This window comes from Eleginops maclovinus, chromosome 20, assembly GCF_036324505.1.
Source record: "Eleginops maclovinus isolate JMC-PN-2008 ecotype Puerto Natales chromosome 20, JC_Emac_rtc_rv5, whole genome shotgun sequence".
NCBI classification, from domain to species: Eukaryota; Metazoa; Chordata; class Actinopteri; order Perciformes; family Eleginopidae; genus Eleginops; species Eleginops maclovinus.
In genome coordinates this window covers 10,106,231-10,127,053 of record NC_086368.1, presented here as the reverse complement: position 1 = coordinate 10,127,053, position 20,823 = coordinate 10,106,231, and the positions used below count along the sequence as shown (strand labels likewise).

The following is a 20,823-nucleotide window of genomic DNA, read 5'->3' as shown; positions in this document are numbered from 1 at the left end:
GCTTTAAGCCTGAAATACATTATTACTGACTGTACTTAAAAAAACAAAACAATGTGTAGTTCGCTGACAACACTTAAATATCAAAGCCAAAACAGAAATGGTTAGCCATGATATTATTACTTAGAGTTAGCCGTCTTATTTATGTTTATGTATTTTCCTATTGTTTCATTTCAACGAAGAATAAAGAGCAGTGGAAAACCATAAAGCTAAGCCAAAACACCAAATTAGTGGCTGTAAAATATGGGTTTTCTCTTTATTTTTCTGTCAAGGCCAACAATTTAATTTTCTTTTTAAGGTTTCTCAGGTCCTCAGTCTCTGAGGAACAATATATTTTATACATAAACAACAAACTTCAACACAGTGCATGAATGTAAGTGTTTAATAAATAACAACAAACAACAACATTTTAACAAAAAGTTTGCTTATATCAGACCTGGGTCAAACTGTATTTCTAAAAAGTGTGGGTTACTTCAGTCCACTTACAGTGAGTGTGGTGTGCTATAGGAACATATAATGGGTGGAGAAAATAAAACACTATAATCAGCATGATTGTGTTGATGTGTTTAAACTGAGCTGCGGTATAAGATAGGTTTAAACCTGTGATGCCTTTAAAATAGTTTCATACAGTCTATGGTAGTTTGTTAAACACCAATTATGTGTCTTCACAAGCTGCAGTTGAAAATGCACCAGGGTCTATTTCAACCAAAGACTGTGTACAGTATATATATGAAACACAGTGAATGCTTTTAACCCAGTTTCATTGTCTTGAAGTTGTCACCTGAATGCCACTAGAGGTCATCATATCAGGCTTGAATTAAATCTGCTGCAGAAGTTGAATGGAGGTTAAAGGTCATGTGGAAGTAAAACATGATAAAGTACACTTTAATAGGGTTACAGTGATATTTTAAATGTAGTTCTTCTGCAGTGGGTCATAATGGACATATGGACCGCTGAAACTTATTTTAAGATCACAATTTTAAATCATCCGTAGCTTATTAGTTTTAAGAAGTTTAGCTGTCGTTCAGCTTAACCTTTGCCTGTGTTTATCTAGGGTGACCAGACGTCCTCTTTTGCCCGGACATATCCTCTTTTTATGTCCTGTCCGGAGCGTCTGGGGGGGTTTTATAAATTCATGAAAACGTCCGGTTTTCACAGTTTTTCATGGGACCATTAAGCGTGTACTTAAATTGAATGGCGCTTTGCACAGAAGTCTTCTGTACTTAGACTTCTGTGCAACAATCGCAAGTGTCCTCTTTTTCGCCACCTCAAATCTGGTCACCCTAGTTTATCAAACTGCTAAAAGTACAAATTTGCAGTGTGAGAAGGACTGTAGCTGGATGTCATTGTGATATGAAGCCATGGCTTGGCTTTGGCTGTAATCATTATTGAAAAAGACAAAAGTTAATACATACTATTTAAATGCTCTGAATTTAGGACAGGCACACATTCTTATACTGTTTTATACAAAAAGAGTCCGAATTGATGCAGCAGAACCAAAAATATCGTCTTGTTTATTCCATGCATCAAAACCTGGTGCCTACATTACCCACAATGCAACAGTCATGCAGCATGTGGTTGTAGGATAAACACAGGTGTAATTGATTAGGTAATTATGGTCCAGTTCATTCCAAAAAATGTCTGCTGTGAACAGGGACTGGCAGATATGAGGAGCGGGACGCAGAGGTTTTGTAAGCTCACTTGTTTCTAATACACCGTAAAGTGTTTAGACCCAAAAAAGTGTCAAGAACCGATTAAGGCCACAAAGGCTTCATAAAGCTTTTACCACATGTGCAGTATTAAAGAGTTTGATGTGTAAAATTGGTGGAGTTCCTTGAGGTGTAATTCTGCAAAGTTCAACAAAACAGCTGTGTTTTATAACTCTGTGAGCTGTTATAACCTGCAGCAAAGACAGTATGATACTAAGTGTCACAGCATCTTTGGTAATGTATCAGCTACAAACTATACTTTTTGACCCAGGGCTGGTGTAAATACATGCAGTCCTGATACTTTGACATATACTAATAACTTAATATGTTTAGAGGATGAGAACCTTTGGTGATGAGTATGTCTGTGTTTTTAACTGAGAGTGTGTGAGGTGTGAATGGAAAGTCTTTACTGCCGCCATGACTTACGGCTCAGCACACACACACAGGCCACGTTGATCCGTATGAGCCTCCAGGCCACCAGGTTCTTAAAGGAAGTCAGGGCTCGGACAAAAGTGTGTGAGTTGGTGCAGTAGGAGTTCCAGTGTCTGGCATCGATCCCCAAACAGCCGGAGCTGCCTGAGCGCTCGCTGTGGCACGTCGTCTCAAAGAAGTACTGCTTCTTGTTCACATTGTTGATGTTCACGTCCGGCAGCACTGTCACCTCGTTGCCTGAGATGTCTGTGGCTTTGGTCTTGTTTCCCACCCAGTGACTGATGCTATCGCACACTGAGTAGACTCCTCTGTGCTGAGGCTGCCCTGCTCGCCTGCGGGCCCTCCTTCCGCCCCCCTGTGACCCCGCCGGATCTGCATCAGGCGGCTGGTCGCTGAAGAGCACCCTGGGTGAGAGGTAGCGGCGCTTGGTGAACAGCTTTGGGTCCACTGTGGGGATGGTGTTGGAGTTGTTGTCTGGACCCTGCTGCTGTGCTGCTCCTATGATGGCGGCCACAGCCTGGGCACTGAAGAGGAGGAACAGGACCAGCATGGACGACCTCATGGGCACACGACCTGTCAGCAAGCAAAGAAAACACTGTTACTGCAGATATATAGGTACTGGTGTGTTGTGTGACTTAAACATTCATGGATTGATTACCTAATAGGCCTAACAGGCACTGGCCCAGAAGCCCAAATGGCCTTCACCTTTAAAATGTCATCAAAGAGGCACACACCAAGCAGAAGAATGATCACATAGAAACCAGAAAGAGTCAACAAACTAATCCAAAGAGACTTAAATTTACTGTCAACCACAGTACAGAATGACTCAAAATGACTACTAAAAGGTGATAAACAATTATAAAGTGTATCTTGCTTAAATGAGAGGTGGTGGGGCCTTTTGCATTTCTGTGGGACCAATGTCTGAAAGGCCGCCCATGCAAACACTGCTGTAACAAAATACTCTGTTTCTGGGTAATCCATTTCCTTTTTACCGAGACCAACTCCTGGTTGCCGTTTTATGTTTTTGACAAGTAGCTGTCTTGTATTTAGGCAAGGTGCAGAGCAGAGGATTTGAAGCTGGATTAAAGCTCCAAAGACTTGTAAGGCATTGATGTGTTATGTGTGGATACTCCCCATTTTTCCTTCAGTGTCAAGGCACAACATGTTGAACCTCTTTAAAGTGGAAAACACACCTTGCCTAATACTCAGGGTCTGATACTTATCGTCGCATAGCAACAGTTTTAAAGCACATAATTCTGTTTCTGACATAGTTTTTACATGAGATTCACAAGAATTTCTCATCCCCAGGGGATAATCTCATGTTACAGCAGCATTTCTAGTGTAATGCTTAATAGTGAAAAGATCTACCTAATAACAACCACAGAGAGCACATTGAACTCCATAGAAATATGGAGGGTGAAGGATATCTGCTACACTTTTACAGTATGGTGTTTTTGACAGCAGCAGGCTAATGCCTCATATCACACACACTAAATGGACTTTTCTTTTTCACAGGAGATTTGTAAAGGTTTTTTATGCTATTCCTTTCAAATCTATGGTTTATTTTATGGATGTGTGTTTCTTGTGTCCTGTATTCGACATATTATCCATTATTTTATGGATGAGTATTAAGCTTTTATCTTCTTTCTTTTTCACAGTTGGCTCTCAAAGACATCCACGATCTGAACTGAGAGAGTTTGATGTAATCTTCAACTTATTCACAGACATGAGAAAGGACTTAATGATTATCTCTGGGCAAGCAGGAAGAATAAGTGTCATTCTCCAGGAACAGTACTGAATTTCCTTTTTAAGAACAGGAAATGGATCTTGTTTATGTAAGTTATCCATGGAAATCGGTGTACATGACCCACAGGAATCTGAGACAATGTTGTGACATCCCATCAGTTTCTGTTTCCATCACTGTGGCTCCTCACCACAACATCTGTCTTCTCTGGCCTGTGTAAATCTACAGGCTACATGCTGCGTTTAACACAATACAGCAGGCGTGTTAACACCTGCGATGCCTCTGCAGCATGCTCAGTCAGGAAGCTTTATTATACGCTCCGTTTGCCTCAGGTGTCAGAGTGAGTGCTTGTGGATTCAAATGTTGGCACAACACATCAAAAGAAGAATCATAGTACACCATGTGAGAGATGATCACACCAATACATTGGGAAACATTTGGACAGACAATAATGTATCGATGTTAGGATGATTAGTATAAATGATGTAAACAGACAACTCGTGCAGGGGACACTGTTTACTGTCTTTTTACATTGTGCCAATTTTGAAGGTTTTTTTACAGCAGGAAACATTCATCCATTCTCTAGATTTGATACTTAAGTTAGAGATATAACTAAAATAAAACCATGAATTTTCACCTCTGGGGAGGGCTCCAAAGTGTTTTGTTTATTTTTACTCGGTTTGCTGCTTGTTTTAATTGCTGCCAACTTCCCATTATTTTATTCCTACCTTATGTTTTAATAATTTATTGCTTTTATTTGCTTCCCTAGAGATTAAAAACAGATCACACCACCAGCTTGAAAAAAGATAAAAAAGTTCAGAAGGATAATCACTGTATAAAATGATGATCCTTTTAACAATGGAACGTGAGTTTAATATCTACTGCATTTGTTTTCCTATTTCACAGCTGAATCTCTTTTAACTGAACTAAAAACTTGGCTGGGAGAAGGTAAAGTGTATTTTTTGGTGACACACTTAGGAAAAATGAAGAATACAGCGTGTGTTTGATGTTGTGTTTGTAACACAAGCTGTTGTATCAACTGATGAGGGGTTTCTTTACGTTTCATTGTGTTGCCAAGTACTCTCCATCTCTGTACCTTTTCAGTGTCTCCACGTGAACTGTAGCACCTCGGCGGTCTCTAGAGGACGTGATCAGGGCTCGTTGTGTTCTGGGCTCCTGCATCAGGCCTGGCTGTGGCCCCCATCCAGCTCCACACCGCTGCCTCCTCTGCCTCTGCTCTGTACCCCTGATGAGAGACAAGCAGGGAAAGTGTCTCACCCTGCTCATAAACCCACTGTAAACACATAGTTTGTGAGGACCATACTGGAAACAAAGTTAATATGTTATTCCCGCTTCCCAGATACTCACATACTGTACATACCGAAATAAAAAAGACCTGCATAATGTAAAAAGTGGAAACATGCAGAGGTGGAATGTAACAGTACATTTACTCAAGTACTAGTTTGGCATACTTGTATGGGGCGCCGTTTGTAAAGCGATTAGTTGTAGATATAGTACTGTACTAAAAGAAATGTCTAAAATAATTGTACATGTATTGTATGTACAGAGAATAATGTATCACATATAATGTCAGTATTTATCTCCAAAATGAAGCATAAAATAGAAAGACTAAAGTAAAGTAAGTATATGGGGCGCAGGTTTGTAAAGCAGCTCACGCAGCAACATTTTGTCACATTTAGCTTCAAACAATGTTTAAAAAACTGGTGGGAATTTTTGAGAGTCACTTTTTTGCACATTTACAACAATATTTGTCAACTTAGAGATATTTTAAATATTGAAATCCAAATGTTAAATGTTAAATCTAAATGCTAAATGTAAATCTAAATGTTAAATCTAAATTTAAATGTTACATTTAAATGTTAAATCTAAATGTTTCGGGTGAAACTAAATATTTAGCTAATATGCAAATTCAAATGCCGGTAACAGCAAGTACCAAAATAAAAGCTCGAGGAGGTCAGAGTGTGTTTATAGTGGCAAATAACGAATAAAACTCACCTTATCTGGGGAAATTGACTGTTGGACATGGACTATCGTGATAATAACTACCTAAAATAACAAACACGGTTGGAGAAACTTTATTTGAAGAGTACTGTGAGTTTTTAGTGTCACTTTTATGAAGGGTGCCGGACTTATGACCTGTAGCCACTACAGCCAGCCACAAGGGGGCTCACTCACCATGACTGATCTGTCATCCTACACCCGCGCTCCTCCACCCGGTACACTGTACTGTCGGCCGTGGTCGCGCCGCAAACATGACTGAATCTTTAGCTGAGAACATCGGCAGAGCCGTTCTGGCGGCAAAACAGAATATGTCGACAGCGACGGCAACCGCCACAGGGCCACCACAGGCCACCTCGGTAAGTATGCTTTCCAAATCACGTATCATTGGATGCTTGTCAAGGCTAACTTAACTAAACTAGCTAACGGTAGCCAGTAGAGATTTGCTACTAGCGCCAATGCACTTTATGTGTAGCACATATGTTTCTATAAACAGTAAAACTCACACCGGTAAGTGACGCCGTGGGACGAACTCATGAGCTGAAAAACAATGTGTGTAAATGTGAGTTAAAGATTTCGTGAAGATGTTCTGAGCAGCAAAGCATAAATTATATCATTTAGCGTCACAGCTAACGGAGGTCCGGGCTTTCCCACACATAGACCATTGTGTGGCGCGGCGCCACAGAATCACCATCGAGCGCCACGAATAGATCCCTAATTAGTTTTGTTTTTTTCAACGCGATAATTTGCAATCTCTAATAATCGCGATCGGAGGGCTGAAATCACGCTAGCAACCCCCCCCCCCCCCCGGCCTTTACTCACAAGATAAAACCGTTCTCTGCTCGGCTAGAGAGAGAGTTAATGCTGATGGAGGACAGAGGCAGTCACAATGAAAGACATTTCATTTAATGTTAATAAGGTACCAGTGTGCGTACTGTAAAAAAGCATAAAATGTATCTCTTTGTTTCTACATTTTCCTGCTTTTTTGTCCTTTGACAATCACATCCGTCTATGGCACCATGAACAACCAATGTCCACCTAATCAACTTGTGATTTCCGTCTACATGCCATATGAAATGTGGATGTGCGACAGAGTATACTCGCCGAACTATTGCTGTTCTTCTCCTGGCTAAATTATCGCGTTGAAAAAAACAAAACAAATTAGGAATCTATTCGTGGTGCTCGATGGTGATTCTGTGGCGCCGCGCCACACAATGGTCTATGTGTGGGAAAGCCCGGACCTCCGTTAGCTAAATGATATAATTTATGCTTTGCTGCTCAGAACATCTTCACGAAATCTTTAACTCACATTTACACACATTGTTTTTCAGCTCATGAGTTCGTCCCACGGTGTCACTTACCGGTGTGAGTTTTACTGTTTATAGAAACATGTGCTACTGTTCTGGCTCTGCCAGCAGTTATTTTAGACTAAACGATGTGGAGACTTTTATTTTGATACTCGATGCACTGTAGCTACAGGAAGTAGGCAGAAAGCCAGAAGAAGAAATAGTAGACAGCATGGTTAAGAGCAGCACGGACGTTTATTATGCTTTTCCTGCGTAATTGTTCCTAGGCATTCTCTGTAAGTACATGTTGTTATGACATTTGTGCCTAAAACTAATTACATTAAGAATAATGCCTTATAATTTCCAGCCAGAGTTTTACAGTTTATTTGCCCTGCTAGCTTTGAATAGCCTTGTATTGATCGCATCTGTCTGAGCCATTTATGTGTAACTCATATTGCCATATATTTACTGGTGTATGTACTGTGTGTATTTCAGTTTCACAATTTCCCATATAAAGAGTCATCTTCACCCTCGGTGTCCGGATCTCATTGTGGGAAGGTGTTTAGCTAGTTGGATAGCAGAATAAGGACATTCTGTGAGGCCATCATAGTGAAAAGAGAGACCTTCGAAGAGCTACTGATGACTGCATTGTCGTGCCGGAAGCCTGAACCAGTACAACAACTGCCACGTCACCAGTAAGGATTGAGGTAAAAAACATCCATAGCAGCCATGGACAGAAAAAGTGCATCAGTTAGATCTGCAGACTCTCATATGAGTAGAGCTTCATGTACAGTAGCACTGGCAGCAGCCACAGCACGTGCTAAAGCCCAAGCCGCACACACAAGAGCTGCCTATTCATGTGAAGAGATTGAATTAAAGATGGAAAAAGCCCGTCTAGAGGCAACACTCATCGCCTTAGAAAGGGAAAGAGAGGCAGAAGCCGCCACGGCGGAAGCTGTAGTAATGGAGGCTGTGGCCGTATACTTTGAAGATGAGTGCCGCAGTCGTGGACCAGAGTTATCGCCCAGGCAAAGTGCGGAACAGCGCACTGAGGATTATGTAGAGAGACACAGCCATCTCAGTGGCAGCTATCGTTCACCCGTAGATTTATGCTCACAGGACGAGCAAATGCCCCACAATCATAGCACATATGTATCCGTATGTGGAGATAAGGAAAGTAACACCCCAGCTCCTGACGACCACCACCTCGCAGATGGTGTCCCCCATGCGGACGAGGGTCGTGCGGGCAGACACAATTGCACTGAGCTCCTGGGTAGTCAGCCACAGCATACAGCCTTACCTGCTCACGCATCCCGGCACGCTGACCACGACCCACTCAGGCCAGGCTTACCTGCGCACGCATCCCGGCACACTGAGAACAACCCACTCAGACCAGGCTTACTTCCTCATACATCCAGGTGCGCTGATCGCAGCCCTCTCAGGTCAGGCTTACCTCCTCACACTTCTAGGTGCGCTGACCACAACCCACTGAGGTCAGGTTTACCTGCACACACATACAGGCATGCTGACCACAACCCACTCAGGTCAGGCTTACCTGCACACACATCGAGGTACGCTGACCACAGCCCCCTCAGGCCAGGCGTAATGGCTTACACACCCAGGTATAATGACCACAGCCCCACCAGACCCTGGGCTCCTCACCGCTCCAGTGACACAGCTACATTTGACTTGGCGAGGTACCTAGCACGAAGTCAGCTGGTGTCATCAGGACTCACCAGGTTTGATGATAAGCCAGAAAATTACTTATCCTGGAAAGGCTCATTCGTGAACACCATTGAAAGCCTAGACCTCAGAGCAGGAGAAGAGACAGATCTGCTAATAAGATGGCTAGGCCCAGAATCTGCAGAGCAAGCACGCCGCATTAGATCAGTGAACGTGAGAGATCAAGCAGCAGGGTTATGGCTCGTATGGGAGAGGTTAGAAGAGATGTATGGCTCGCCCGAAGCTATAGAGGGTGCACTTTTCAGGAAACTCGAACAATTTCCTAAAATATCCCACAAGGAGCCCCATAAACTCAGAGAGCTATCTGATTTGCTATTGGAGATTGAGTCTGCAAAGCGTGAGGGATACTTACCTGGCCTATCATATCTCGACACAGCAAGGGGTATAAACCCAATAGTGGAGAAACTGCCATATGGGCTGCAGGACAAGTGGGTAATGGAAGGCTCACGATACAAACAAGAATTTAGGGTTCCCTATCCTCCATTCCAATTCTTTCTAGAGTTCGTGCGCAAGCAGGCAAAGGCACGCAACGACCCAAGCTTTAGTTTTTCTCTCTGTAGTGCTGCAAACAGGACAGATAAGTTTAGTGAAACTCACAACAGCAGCCGCAGAACAGTCTCTGTGCACAAAACTGACATTGCCCACTCTAACCCCATTGTTGCGGCTTCCAAACACAAACCTTTTAGCCGCTGAGAGTCTATGAGGTTTGGGTCCTCAGGTACGTAGATTTATGACGCGCCACAGTAGACCATGACAAAGACACGCTGAGATCCAAATATGCTTAGGTGCATTTATTGAAAGCACAGAGCTATCACAGCGCAGCAAGGATGGATAAAATGAATGAATGAGTAGCGGTAGCGGTCAACAAAAATTACGGCTACTCCCAACCCTGACTCTCTCTCTCTCTCTCTCTCTCATCTGCGTCACCGGTGAGTGCCCACCTTTACGCACACACACTTCCGCACGCACACACGCCCACTCCCAGGTGAACCACCCCCTCTGCAACACACACACACTCTAACACACCGTGCTGCTCATCTTCAGCCTATATGTCTCTTACACACCAGCCCCTAATTATTAGGTCTCACATAATAATTCACATTTCAAAACACAATAGGAGACATAATAAATCATCATATCAATTTCAACGATAATGCAAAAATCTCTAATAAATTGCTCAAGTCCATGAAAAGTCATTACAACGAATATTCCTTCTTCTGGTCGTCATGACCGATTAGTGCAAAGTCCATCTGACGTCCGAAAACACAAAGTCCATATAGAGGTCAGCAACGTCCTCATGCTGCCTCCTCCTTCTGTTGCAACTGCCACCAAACAATCGTCCACATAAAAGCAGTGCTGCAGCTTGTCCACTGTCTCCTCCTTATGCTCATGTCCAAAATCCTCTGCACATTTCCTGAGGGAAAAGTTGGCGCAGCTAGGGGAGGATGTAGCTCCGAAAAGATGTACCTTCATCCTGTATTCACATGGTGCTTGGTTCAAGTCTCCTTGTGACCACCAGAGGAATCGCAGCAGATCAGCATCATCTGGGGGCACTTGCACCTGGTGAAACATAGCTTCTATGTCAGCCATAATGACCACAGGTTCCCTCCTGAACCTGGTCACAACTCCAATCAGTGAGCTGGTTAGATCGGGCCCTTGCAACAGCTCTTCATTCAGAGATTGTCCTTTGTAACTGGCACCACAATCAAAAACAACTCTGAGCTTTCCCTTTGTCGGGTGGTAGACACCATGGTGCGGTATGTACCAGACCCTGCCATCACTTCTTTCCAGCTCTGCATCAGGAACCTTTTCAGCATAACCTTTACCAAGTAGATCGTTAATAAAGGTGTTATACTCCCTGTAAAACACTGGATCCCTCTGGAGCCTCCTCTTCAGATGGTTTTGACGCTGTTCCACCACTTTCCTGTTATTTGGCATGCTGACGTTTGGATTTTTCAAAGGCAGGGCGACCTGGTAGTGACCATTGACATGTTTGGCTGACTTTGTGACCATGTCCATGAACCTCAGGTCTTCCCTGGACAGACCCACTTGTTCCTCCACAGCAGATTCTGGAAAGTCCATCTTAAATTGCTGTTGCCACAGTTCATCCAGATTTACAATGGACACACGGTTCACAGTTACTGGCTGCTCACAGTAATTGGCCTCTCCACCGTTTCCTGTCAGTGGTCCATTTACCGTCCAGCCCAGTGCCGTCCTTATAGCGTAGGGTCCATTGTGCTCACTGCGGATAACTTCCAGCGGTTCCATGGCTCGTGGAACATTCGTTCCAATCAGCAACTCAATTCCAGCCTCAATCTGTGGTAAGGAGATGTGTTTTAAATATGGCCACCTTGTCAGATCCTTATTTGTGGGTATGTTTGCTTTGTGGACTGGCATTGACAACTGAGTATACGCTTTTGGCAACTCAATGAAGCTGTCATCTTCAAGTGCTGCCACCTCCAGCTCTGGCACAATGTAGCTACTGACCACCTTCTCCTGCCCCATGGTCCTGAGAAGAATGTTGGCTCTCTTCCCAGACAAATTGAGCTTCTGCTTCAGACTCTCAGTACAGAACACCGCAGTACTTCCCTGGTCCAAAAAGGCGTATGTGAGAATGATTTTATTGCCCTTATTCGCCTTCACTTGAATCGGCACGATAGGAAGCTTGCAATCCATCTCACCAGCCCCTGTAAGCCCACTGGAAACCAAGGTGTCGTCCACTGTAACCTGGATGCTTCTCTCAGCTGGTTCTGCCGTTGCCACACTATCCTTATGGAGCACAGTTGGATGTCTTAGGCCACACTTCGAGCAGGAAATCTTCCTTTGGCAATTTTTGCTTATGTGTCCTATACACAGGCAGCGAAAACAAGCACCATTTTCCTTCAGGAAGTCAATTTTCTCTTTGTGTGCCATTTTTTCCAACCGCGCACACACATCCAATGTGTGTCCTCCGGTGCAGCAGGGACAGATCTTCTTGGCTGGTGGTTTTATGTATGTAGCTTTCACAGGTTGAGCTGTTCTCTCCACACGATTCACTGTGGTAGCGAAGCTGGTTCCTCTGATGCTGGAGCGAGGGGGAGGTTTGTGATTCATTTGTTTAGTTGTTATAACAGTGTCCTGAATGTTTCCAAACACAGGGTCTGTCAAGATTTTTACCTGTTTTTCAACAAAGTTGGCAATATCCACAAACCTTGCTCTCCTATTGTACCTTTCCTGCAGGTCACATGCGTCGCACCTCCAGCGGTCTCGGAGTTTGTACGGCAGTTTTTTAATGATTTCCACCATGTTTGTGGGTGTGTCCAGATCACTTAAATACTGCACATCCTCCAAAGCGTTGCAGCATCCACGCAGAAAGAGGCCGTACTCCTGGAGGGCTTTCACATCTTCTGTTTTAATAGTGGGCCATGACAAAGCTCTCTCCATGTATGCTGCTGCCACCTTTTGCTCATTGCCATAGTGCTCTTTCAATAGAGCCTTCGCCTTCACATATCCTCTGCTCGACTCAATGTGCTGACAGCTCCTCACTAGTCCCTTTGCATGCCCTTTGGTGTATTGTTCAAGGAAGTAGAGTCTGTCACAGTTGTTACTGGTGTTTCGCTCAACTCCATTTTCAAATGCTTTAATAAACGAATGGTATTTGAGTGGGTTACCATCGAAAATGGGAATTTCCCTTTTTGGGAGTGCTGAGAGGCATTGTTGTTGCATCAAGAGTGTTGAAATTTCATTTTGTTTTCTCATTATGTCCAGCACACTGTCATTTTGTGATGCATCAGTTTGTGTAACATTGGTCACAGGATCTTCAGGAGTGGTTAGATAACGTTGGAGCAGGTAAGAAGGACCTGGGAGATGTTTTATGTCAGGTAAGTGAGTGACTTTAGGCTTCACAACTGTCTGTGTGGTTTCAATTGCGTTGGATTTTAGTTTAACTGGCAGTGATGGGACAAATTCCATAACATTGATGTTAAGTTGTTGTTTTGAGCATGTCTTTTCATAGTATAAGTTCATCCCATCTGAAACCTTTGACTTTGATTTACTGCCAACACTGCTTTGTGATTTTATAACACTTAGTTTTGCCATTTCCTCAGCGATTTCATTCTCCAGTAAAAGCTGTTCTCTTCTTTTGCGTAGCTTTAACTCCTCTTCATCCAATGCATGTTTTTCCTTTAATGCCTTTTGTTTTGTTGCCAAAATTGCAAGATTTGTTTCCGTTTTTAAGCGAGCAGATGAGCGTGAAGCCAAGGATGAGGAATGATGTGAGCGTGATTTCTTGGTTGCATTTGAGATGCTGTCACAGGGCTGTAGTTCATCCTGAGGATCTTGTCCAGTGGAAACAGGTACTGGAGGGTCAGCAACAGACAAATCCTTACTTTTTTCGACAGGAATTTGTTCTGCATAATTTATTTCCTTTGTTGGTTGCTCAGAAGTATTTGTCTGTAGTGGTAATTCATTTGAGTTTTCATGCGGATTTTCCTTTATCCATTTTTCCACTTGTTCCTTGAATGCATCACTGTAATCCATAATGCTAGAAAACCACTCCTTTTGTTTTTTATGTTCATCATCAGGAAGAAGTTGCAATACTTCGTTGTGCAGGTCAGTGGCCTTTTTACACAGTGCATTCAAGTTATTCAGTTGTGAGGGGATTTCAGTTACATTTTCTTTTGATTTCATGTGCGCTTTTATTTGCGGAATAAGCTCTTTGATTTTATTAACGGCACTTTTGCGCTCATGCTGCAACCGTTCGATTTTATTTTCCATTGCTTTGGCCGTCAGTTTGATTTCCCTCTTTTCACGTTCCATGTTTGAACATTCAGCATCAGCGTTTATTTGACTCATTTTCGTTAGATTGTATTTTTGTATGAAGCAACACAATCACATTTCATTCAAGAGCGTATTCAAATCCATCCATAGACATTGCATTTAAATGTATTGACAGAGCGGATTCGATCCAAGCATTTCAACAAGCAGTAGGTCTTTAGACAACATCAGCCGCCACATGCCACAAAGTCCCGACATCACAATCCATTAAAGCACGGAGAATATGCGCCACCATCAATGCGCCAATGCAACCAGCGTATCCATTTAATACATTGTCCTCATTTGACTCAATGCATTCCAATCGAAGCGGATTCCTTAATCCACAAACATTAACAGGTTCAGGCCTACCTGTTCCCAGGTAAATGTTTGGCGTGGTGTGGCACTTAGCTGTGGCTCCTTTGTTCTCGGGCTAGTCGGTGCGGGACGACTTGGTTCTTTGATGCGGCTTGATGATTTTCATTAAACGCCTGTTTTTTGTTGACAAATGTTGCGGCTTCCAAACACAAACCTTTTAGCCGCTGAGAGTCTATGAGGTTTGGGTCCTCAGGTATGTAGATTTATGACGCGCCACAGTAGACCATGACAAAGACACGCTGAGATCCAAATATGCTTAGGTGCATTTATTGAAAGCACAGAGCTATCACAGCGCAGCAAGGATGGATAAAATGAATGAATGAGTAGCGGTAGCGGTCAACAAAAATTACGGCTACTCCCAACCCTGACTCTCTCTCTCTCTCTCTCTCTCATCTGCGTCACCGGTGAGTGCCCACCTTTACGCACACACACTTCCGCACGCACACACGCCCACTCCCAGGTGAACCACCCCCTCTGCAACACACACACACACTCTAACACACCGTGCTGCTCATCTTCAGCCTATATGTCTCTTACACCCATGCTCACTGTCGAAGACCCAGAGAAGCAATGCCCTGTGCATCAAAAACCACACTCCCTGCAAAGGTGCCGCGGCTTCAGAGAAAAGCTAATGGATGAACGAATGAAAATATTAAAGGAGAATAACATTTGTTTTAAGTGCTGTGCGTCAAATAAGCATATGGCCCGAGACTGTGAGGCAGCAATCAAATGCACTGAGTGTTATAGCCATAGACACCCAACAGCGATGCACCCAGGCCCAGCTCCATGGGTCTCCAAGACCTCACCACCCCCATCAGAGAATGGCGGGGAGAGCTATGAAGCGCCAGAAACTGCAGTGGTTTCCAAATGCACGGAGGTATGCGGGGAAGGCTTCAATGGCAAGTCTTGCTCCAAGATATGCCTTGTGACGGTCTACCCAGCAGACAGCCGCAACAAGGGCAAGAGGATGTACGCCATGCTAGACGACCAGAGCAACAGGTCGCTGGCGCGCTCAGAGTTTTTTGACATCTTCAGTATGAGTGGGCCCACATACCCTTACACTCTGAAAACCTGCTCTGGTGTAGGTGAGGCGTCCGGTCGGCGAGCTACAGGGTTCGTCATTGAACCTGCGGATGGCGACATCAGCCTAACCCTACCCACGCTTCTGGAGTGCAATATGATCCCTAACAACAGAGAAGAAATACCAACTCCAGCCGCCGCACACAGCCACTCCCACCTAAGAGCTATCGCCAGTGAAATACCACAGATCGACATGAGTGCTGAGATCCTGCTACTGCTGGGCAGGGACAGGCTGAGAGTGCACAAGGTGCGTAAACAGATCAATGGACCACATGACGCACCTTACGCACAGAGGCTAGACTTAGGGTGGGTGATAGTCGGCGATGTGTGCCTGGGCAGCACACATCGGCTTCCTGAGGTCACTAGTATGAAAACGTACATCCTTGAAAACGGCAGACCAAGCTGCCTGCCCCCTTGTAAGAACCACTTGAAGGTAAAGGAGAGACTCTTCTTCCCTGATCAGCCCCAGCCTGTCAGCCAAGTGACACACAGTGACAACCTGGGCGTATCAGTTTTCCAGCAAACCAGGAACGATCACAAGTTAGCGCCATCAATGGAAGATCTCCTGTTCCTTGAGACAATGGAGAATGAAGTCTTTCAGGATTCAGCGAACAGTTGGGTGGCTCCGCTACCTTTCCGCCAGCCGCGGATGAGTCTACCTAACAACCGCCGATATGCCCTGAGGCGTTTCTTCGCGCTGCGTGGCCCAGCCAAACAGTTGCGCTCAGATTGTGGGACAAGCTTCGTTGGTGCATGCCGAGAAATGGGCATCAGCACCACAGAGCGGGGCAAGGTCCAGAATTTCCTGCAAGAAGAAAGATGTTCATGGACCTTTAACCCACCCCATTCATCCCATATGGGTGGAGTGTGGGAACGGATGATCGGCGTTGCACGGCGCATACTGGACAGCATGCTGCTGCGTGCTGGACAAGCACATCTTACACATGAGACACTCACTACCTTCCTGGCCGAGGTCACAGCCATAATTAATGCCCGTCCTTTGATACCAGTCTCATCGGACCCTGAGCATCCCTACATTTTGTCACCCTCCATCCTGCTGACCCAGAAATCAGGCACATCCCTTCCACCTTTAGGCAGCTGCAGTCCAAGGGAGATCTTAAAGAACCAGTGGAAACGCGTTCAACTGCTGGCCGACGAGTTCTGGAACAGATGGCGTAAGGAGTATCTTGCTACTCTGCAGTCCCGGCAGAAGTGGCAACACAAGAGACCAGATCTCAAGCCAGGAGACGTAGTCCTTCTCAAGGAGAAACAGGCCCGAAGGAATGAGTGGCCTATGGGGGTCGTTGTTAAGACTGTTCCAAGTCAAGATGGTCTCATAAGAAAGGCTGAAGTCAAGGTTGTTCAGCAAGGGAAAACAAAGAACTATTACAGACCTATTACAGAACTAGTGTTCCTTCTATCCCCAGAGTAATGTGTCATTTTTATGTGTTATGGTATCTCTAAAGATACCAGACGGGGAGTGTTCTGGCTCTGCCAGCAGTTATTTTAGACTAAACGATGTGGAGACTTTTATTTTGATACTCGATGCACTGTAGCTACAGGAAGTAGGCAGAAAGCCAGAAGAAGAAATAGTAGACAGCATGGTTAAGAGCAGCACGGACGTTTATTATGCTTTTCCTGTAGTTGTTCCTAGGCATTCTCTGTAAGTACATGTTGTTATGACATTTGTGCCTAAAACTAATTACATTAAGAATAATGCCTTATAATTTCCAGCCAGAGTTTTACAGTTTATTTGCCCTGCTAGCTTTGAATAGCCTTGTATTGATCGCATCTGTCTGAGCCATTTATGTGTAACTCATATTGCCATATATTTACTGGTGTATGTACTGTGTGTATTTCAGTTTCACAATTTCCCATATAAAGAGTCATCTTCACCCTCGGTGTCCGGATCTCATTGTGGGAAGGTGTTTAGCTAGTTGGATAGCAGAATAAGGACATTCTGTGAGGCCATCATAGCTACACATAAAGAGCATTGGCGCTAGTAGCAAATCTCTACTGGCTACCGTTAGCTAGTTTAGTTAAGTTAGCCTTGACAAGCATCCAATGATACGTGATTTGGAAAGCATACTTACCGAGGTGGCCCTGTGGCGGTTGCCGTCGCTGTCGACATATTGCCGCCAGAACGGCTCTGCCGATGTTCTCAGCTAAAGATTCAGTCATGTTTGCGGCGCGACCACGGCCGACAGTACAGTGTATCGGGTGGAGGAGCGCGGGTGTAGGATGACAGATCAGTCATGGTGAGTGAGCCCCCTTGTGGCTGGCTGTAGTGGCTACAGGTCATAATTCCGGCACCCTTCATAAAAGTGACACTAAAAACTCACAGTACTCTTCAAATAAAGTTTCTCCAACCGTGTTTGTTATTTTAGGTAGTTATTATCACGATAGTCCATGTCCAAGAGTCAATTTCCCCAGATAAGGTGGGTTTTATTCGTTATTTGCCACTATAAACACTCTGACCTCCTCGAGCTTTTATTTTGGTACTTCCTGTTACCGGCATTTGAATTTGCATATTAGCTAAATATTTAGATTCACCCGAAACATTTAGATTGAACATTTAGATTTAGATTTAACATTTAATTAGATTTCACATTTAGATTTAGCATTTAGATTTAAATATTTAAAATATCTCTAAGTTGACAAATATTGTTGTAAATGTGCAAAAAAGTGACTCAAAAATTCCCACCAGTTTTTTAAACATTGTTTGAAGCTAAATGTGACAAAATGTTGCTGCGTGAGCTGCTTTACAAACGGCGCCCCATATACTTGTACTTTACTTTAGTCTTTCTATTTTATGCTTCATTTTGGAGATAAATACTGACATTATATGTGATACATTATTCTCTGTACATACAATACATGTACAAATATTTTAGACATTTCTTTTAGTACAGTACTATATCTACAACTAATCTCTCCAATGTTTAACAATAATTTGGTAAAGAAACATTGACAAACTACAACATTTAAATAGTATGACGTTTATATTTTGGTGATTAAAAAATATATACTAAAGCAATGTTAAAAGAGCCATTCTGCATATTTACTTTTAATACTTTAGGGTACATTAACTAATAATACTCTTTACTTTTACTTCAGTAACTTTTTCAATTTGTAAAATGTATTGTAATATAACTTTTAATGAAGCAAGGGATCTAAGTAGTTTATTTAGGGTATTTTATATTACTGCTGGAAATTCTGTCAGCATTCCTTAAAACATCAGTTTTTGAAAGACTTGTTTAAACACTTGAGATATATAGCAATATGTTTAACAAGCAAATATTTTTTAGGAAAAAGAGGAAACCAGATCATTGAGGAATTTTGTGTATGAAGACTCATATACAAACCAGATGAGCTGTCAACACTGCATAACATTTTTGAAATATTGATATAGCTGTTTATAGTCTGTTTTCCATCAGGCATGATTTCCTACATCCAGATTTCTTTAATAAAGATGTTTGCAGTGATGAAACACAGACACCCATTTACCGAAGATAACCAATCACTGAAAACCAGAAGCCTTAATTATGTTTTGTCATTTAGTTTTTATCTTTATGTCACCGTGCCTAAGTGTGCTTGATTTAAGTGTCACAGCAGGCTGAGTGTGTTATGTTCCACCTTACTTAGTGTCAATCACCTGACACACACAGAAACAAAAGCCTAGAAATAACCCAGGAAAACATCCTTTTATGTTCTTTAAATGAGGATAGCGTGGCAAGTAGCTAACTTTAAGCATGACTGAAGAACTAAGACAACTGTTCGCTTGCAAGATGACAGGGATGTAAGCTATTCATAAACAGCAGTAAAAGGCCTGTAAATTTAGAAGAGTACTCCTGTAAAGAATTTATGCCAGCACAGAAAGTGTTCTTGCTTTACAGCACCACAACAACGCTGGTCTCTGGCTGTCATGCCATTTTAATCTGTGACTTTTCAGTCCACGACGGGCTGTTTGGCAAAGGAGACACCTTGTTCCTATGATTCTGAGTCTGTCTCCTATCTCTAATTGTGTAACTAATTTTAGCTCATAGTGCAAATTAATTAACTACTGGACTACCCAAATGCTGTAGGAGTTAAACCTGACCTTCACAAGATGCCTCCTCCCAGGTTCATTATTCACCTCTGACCCTAATAAAGTAGTTTAAACACACTATATGTTTTAAATTTAAAAAAATGTTGGCCAAGCAGATCATGATCTCCAAACAAACAGAATACAGCAATTTCATGTAAAAACAAATCTGTTTCTCAAAAAGAATTTGGTCGATGATTTGCTCAGCTTGTTTCTTGTGAATGGAGAATTTTGAGTAGTCATGGAGATACATTTATTGACATCTGAGGTCAGAGGCAATTTAAGGTCATCTCTTCCTGAGGTCTTAACAGTGAGCTGAGCTGGATCACAGTCCCCTGGCTGAGGCTGCTGCGCCTCACAGTTACACAATGGAGGGACAAAGTTAAAGATGTTTACTACATGGAAAACATAACCACAACAGTACTATTAAGAACAGATGTATTCCTGAATAAATGGTCCCCAATTTTTACATGTCTTTATATTGAAATGATCCAAGAGAATTTGTGTAGCCCTCTTTTCTCAAATTTAAATAGGATATTGATCTTTCGTTGTTGCTTCATTTTTGTAGACAACCGTTGACATTCACACATGTTTTATCAGATTAATAGCCTCACTTCAAAACACTCATTTTGGAATTGCCTTCCTTGGCATGAATTGAAAAAAATCTCTAAACTATATGACTTCAGTGTTAGTAAGTCTAGCTAAGAATTTAATTTAAAAAAGAAAGAAAGTAAAAAGTGTGATTGCTTCCCATGTGAGGTTAAGGAAGAGATAATAATTTGTTTAAGTAAAAGAGACATGTTTTCAGGGTTATCTCACCTTATCTTTTTCACAATAACATGCTATGTAAATCATGTCCAACAAACACATTGAATATAAGCAACATAATACAGAACCTTAAATCTGTGTTTATTTAGTTGATTACAGTTCGATGAATTATAATTACCTGACAAGCAAAGTAATGCTACAAGCTGAGCCATAAAACTATTTGAGATTTAATATGAAATACCAGAAACTTAAATTAACTTTATTACAGCAGCAGAGAAAAACAATCTATTTTAATGTATAATGTGTCATTTGGCTAACCTCAGAACAGAGAGTATAATGAGTTTTCTGAAAATGACAAGATGTAAATAAATGCCTCATGTTATTATTTAAAATCGGAAACATTATTATTCAATTTATCATGCAAAAAAGCAATCATGTTAACAGAAAACAAATGTCCCAGTAATTTGGGCCCAGATTTGTTGCCGTCGACACACAGCAGTTACTCTGTGGTTAAGGAACATGCAGTCAGCAGTCTGGCCCTGCCATGAAGGAGAATGGCAACATTCATTCCAGCTACTAGGTGGGCTACAAATATGCACATAACACTGCCGTACAACATTAGTGTGCACTGGGGCATCTCACATCGCACTACGCATTGAGCCTTGAAGCAGATGGGCTACAGCAGTACCACCTGATGACTGCACACAGGAAAAATGTTGCTCAGTCAGATAATGGTGATGCTGCAGTGAAGGATGTTGCACACCTTACAGTACAAAAGGAAAATACTCTATT

At 42.7% G+C, this 20,823-nt stretch overlaps 1 protein-coding gene and 1 long non-coding RNA gene across 2 annotated transcripts in view; one reads left to right on the top strand and one right to left on the bottom strand.

Annotated features, from left to right (window-relative positions):
• Positions 1-365: 365 nt before the first annotated feature.
• Positions 366-20,823, bottom strand: part of ngfb (nerve growth factor b (beta polypeptide)) — a 33,397-nt gene continuing 12,939 nt past the window's right edge. Inside the window, exons 2-3 of the mRNA XM_063911560.1 lie at positions 4,979-5,128; positions 366-2,711 (exon numbers count right to left, since the gene is read on the bottom strand). Coding sequence (XP_063767630.1) covers positions 2,113-2,700 — 588 coding nt within the window. The 5' untranslated portion in view covers positions 2,701-2,711; positions 4,979-5,128 and the 3' untranslated portion in view covers positions 366-2,112. The remainder of the gene's footprint in view (positions 2,712-4,978; positions 5,129-20,823) is intronic.
• LOC134883266 (uncharacterized) lies at positions 2,135-4,000 on the top strand. Its single transcript, XR_010168254.1, has 3 exons — positions 2,135-2,316; positions 2,414-2,753; positions 3,797-4,000. It is a non-coding gene; the product is annotated as an uncharacterized LOC134883266 (long non-coding RNA).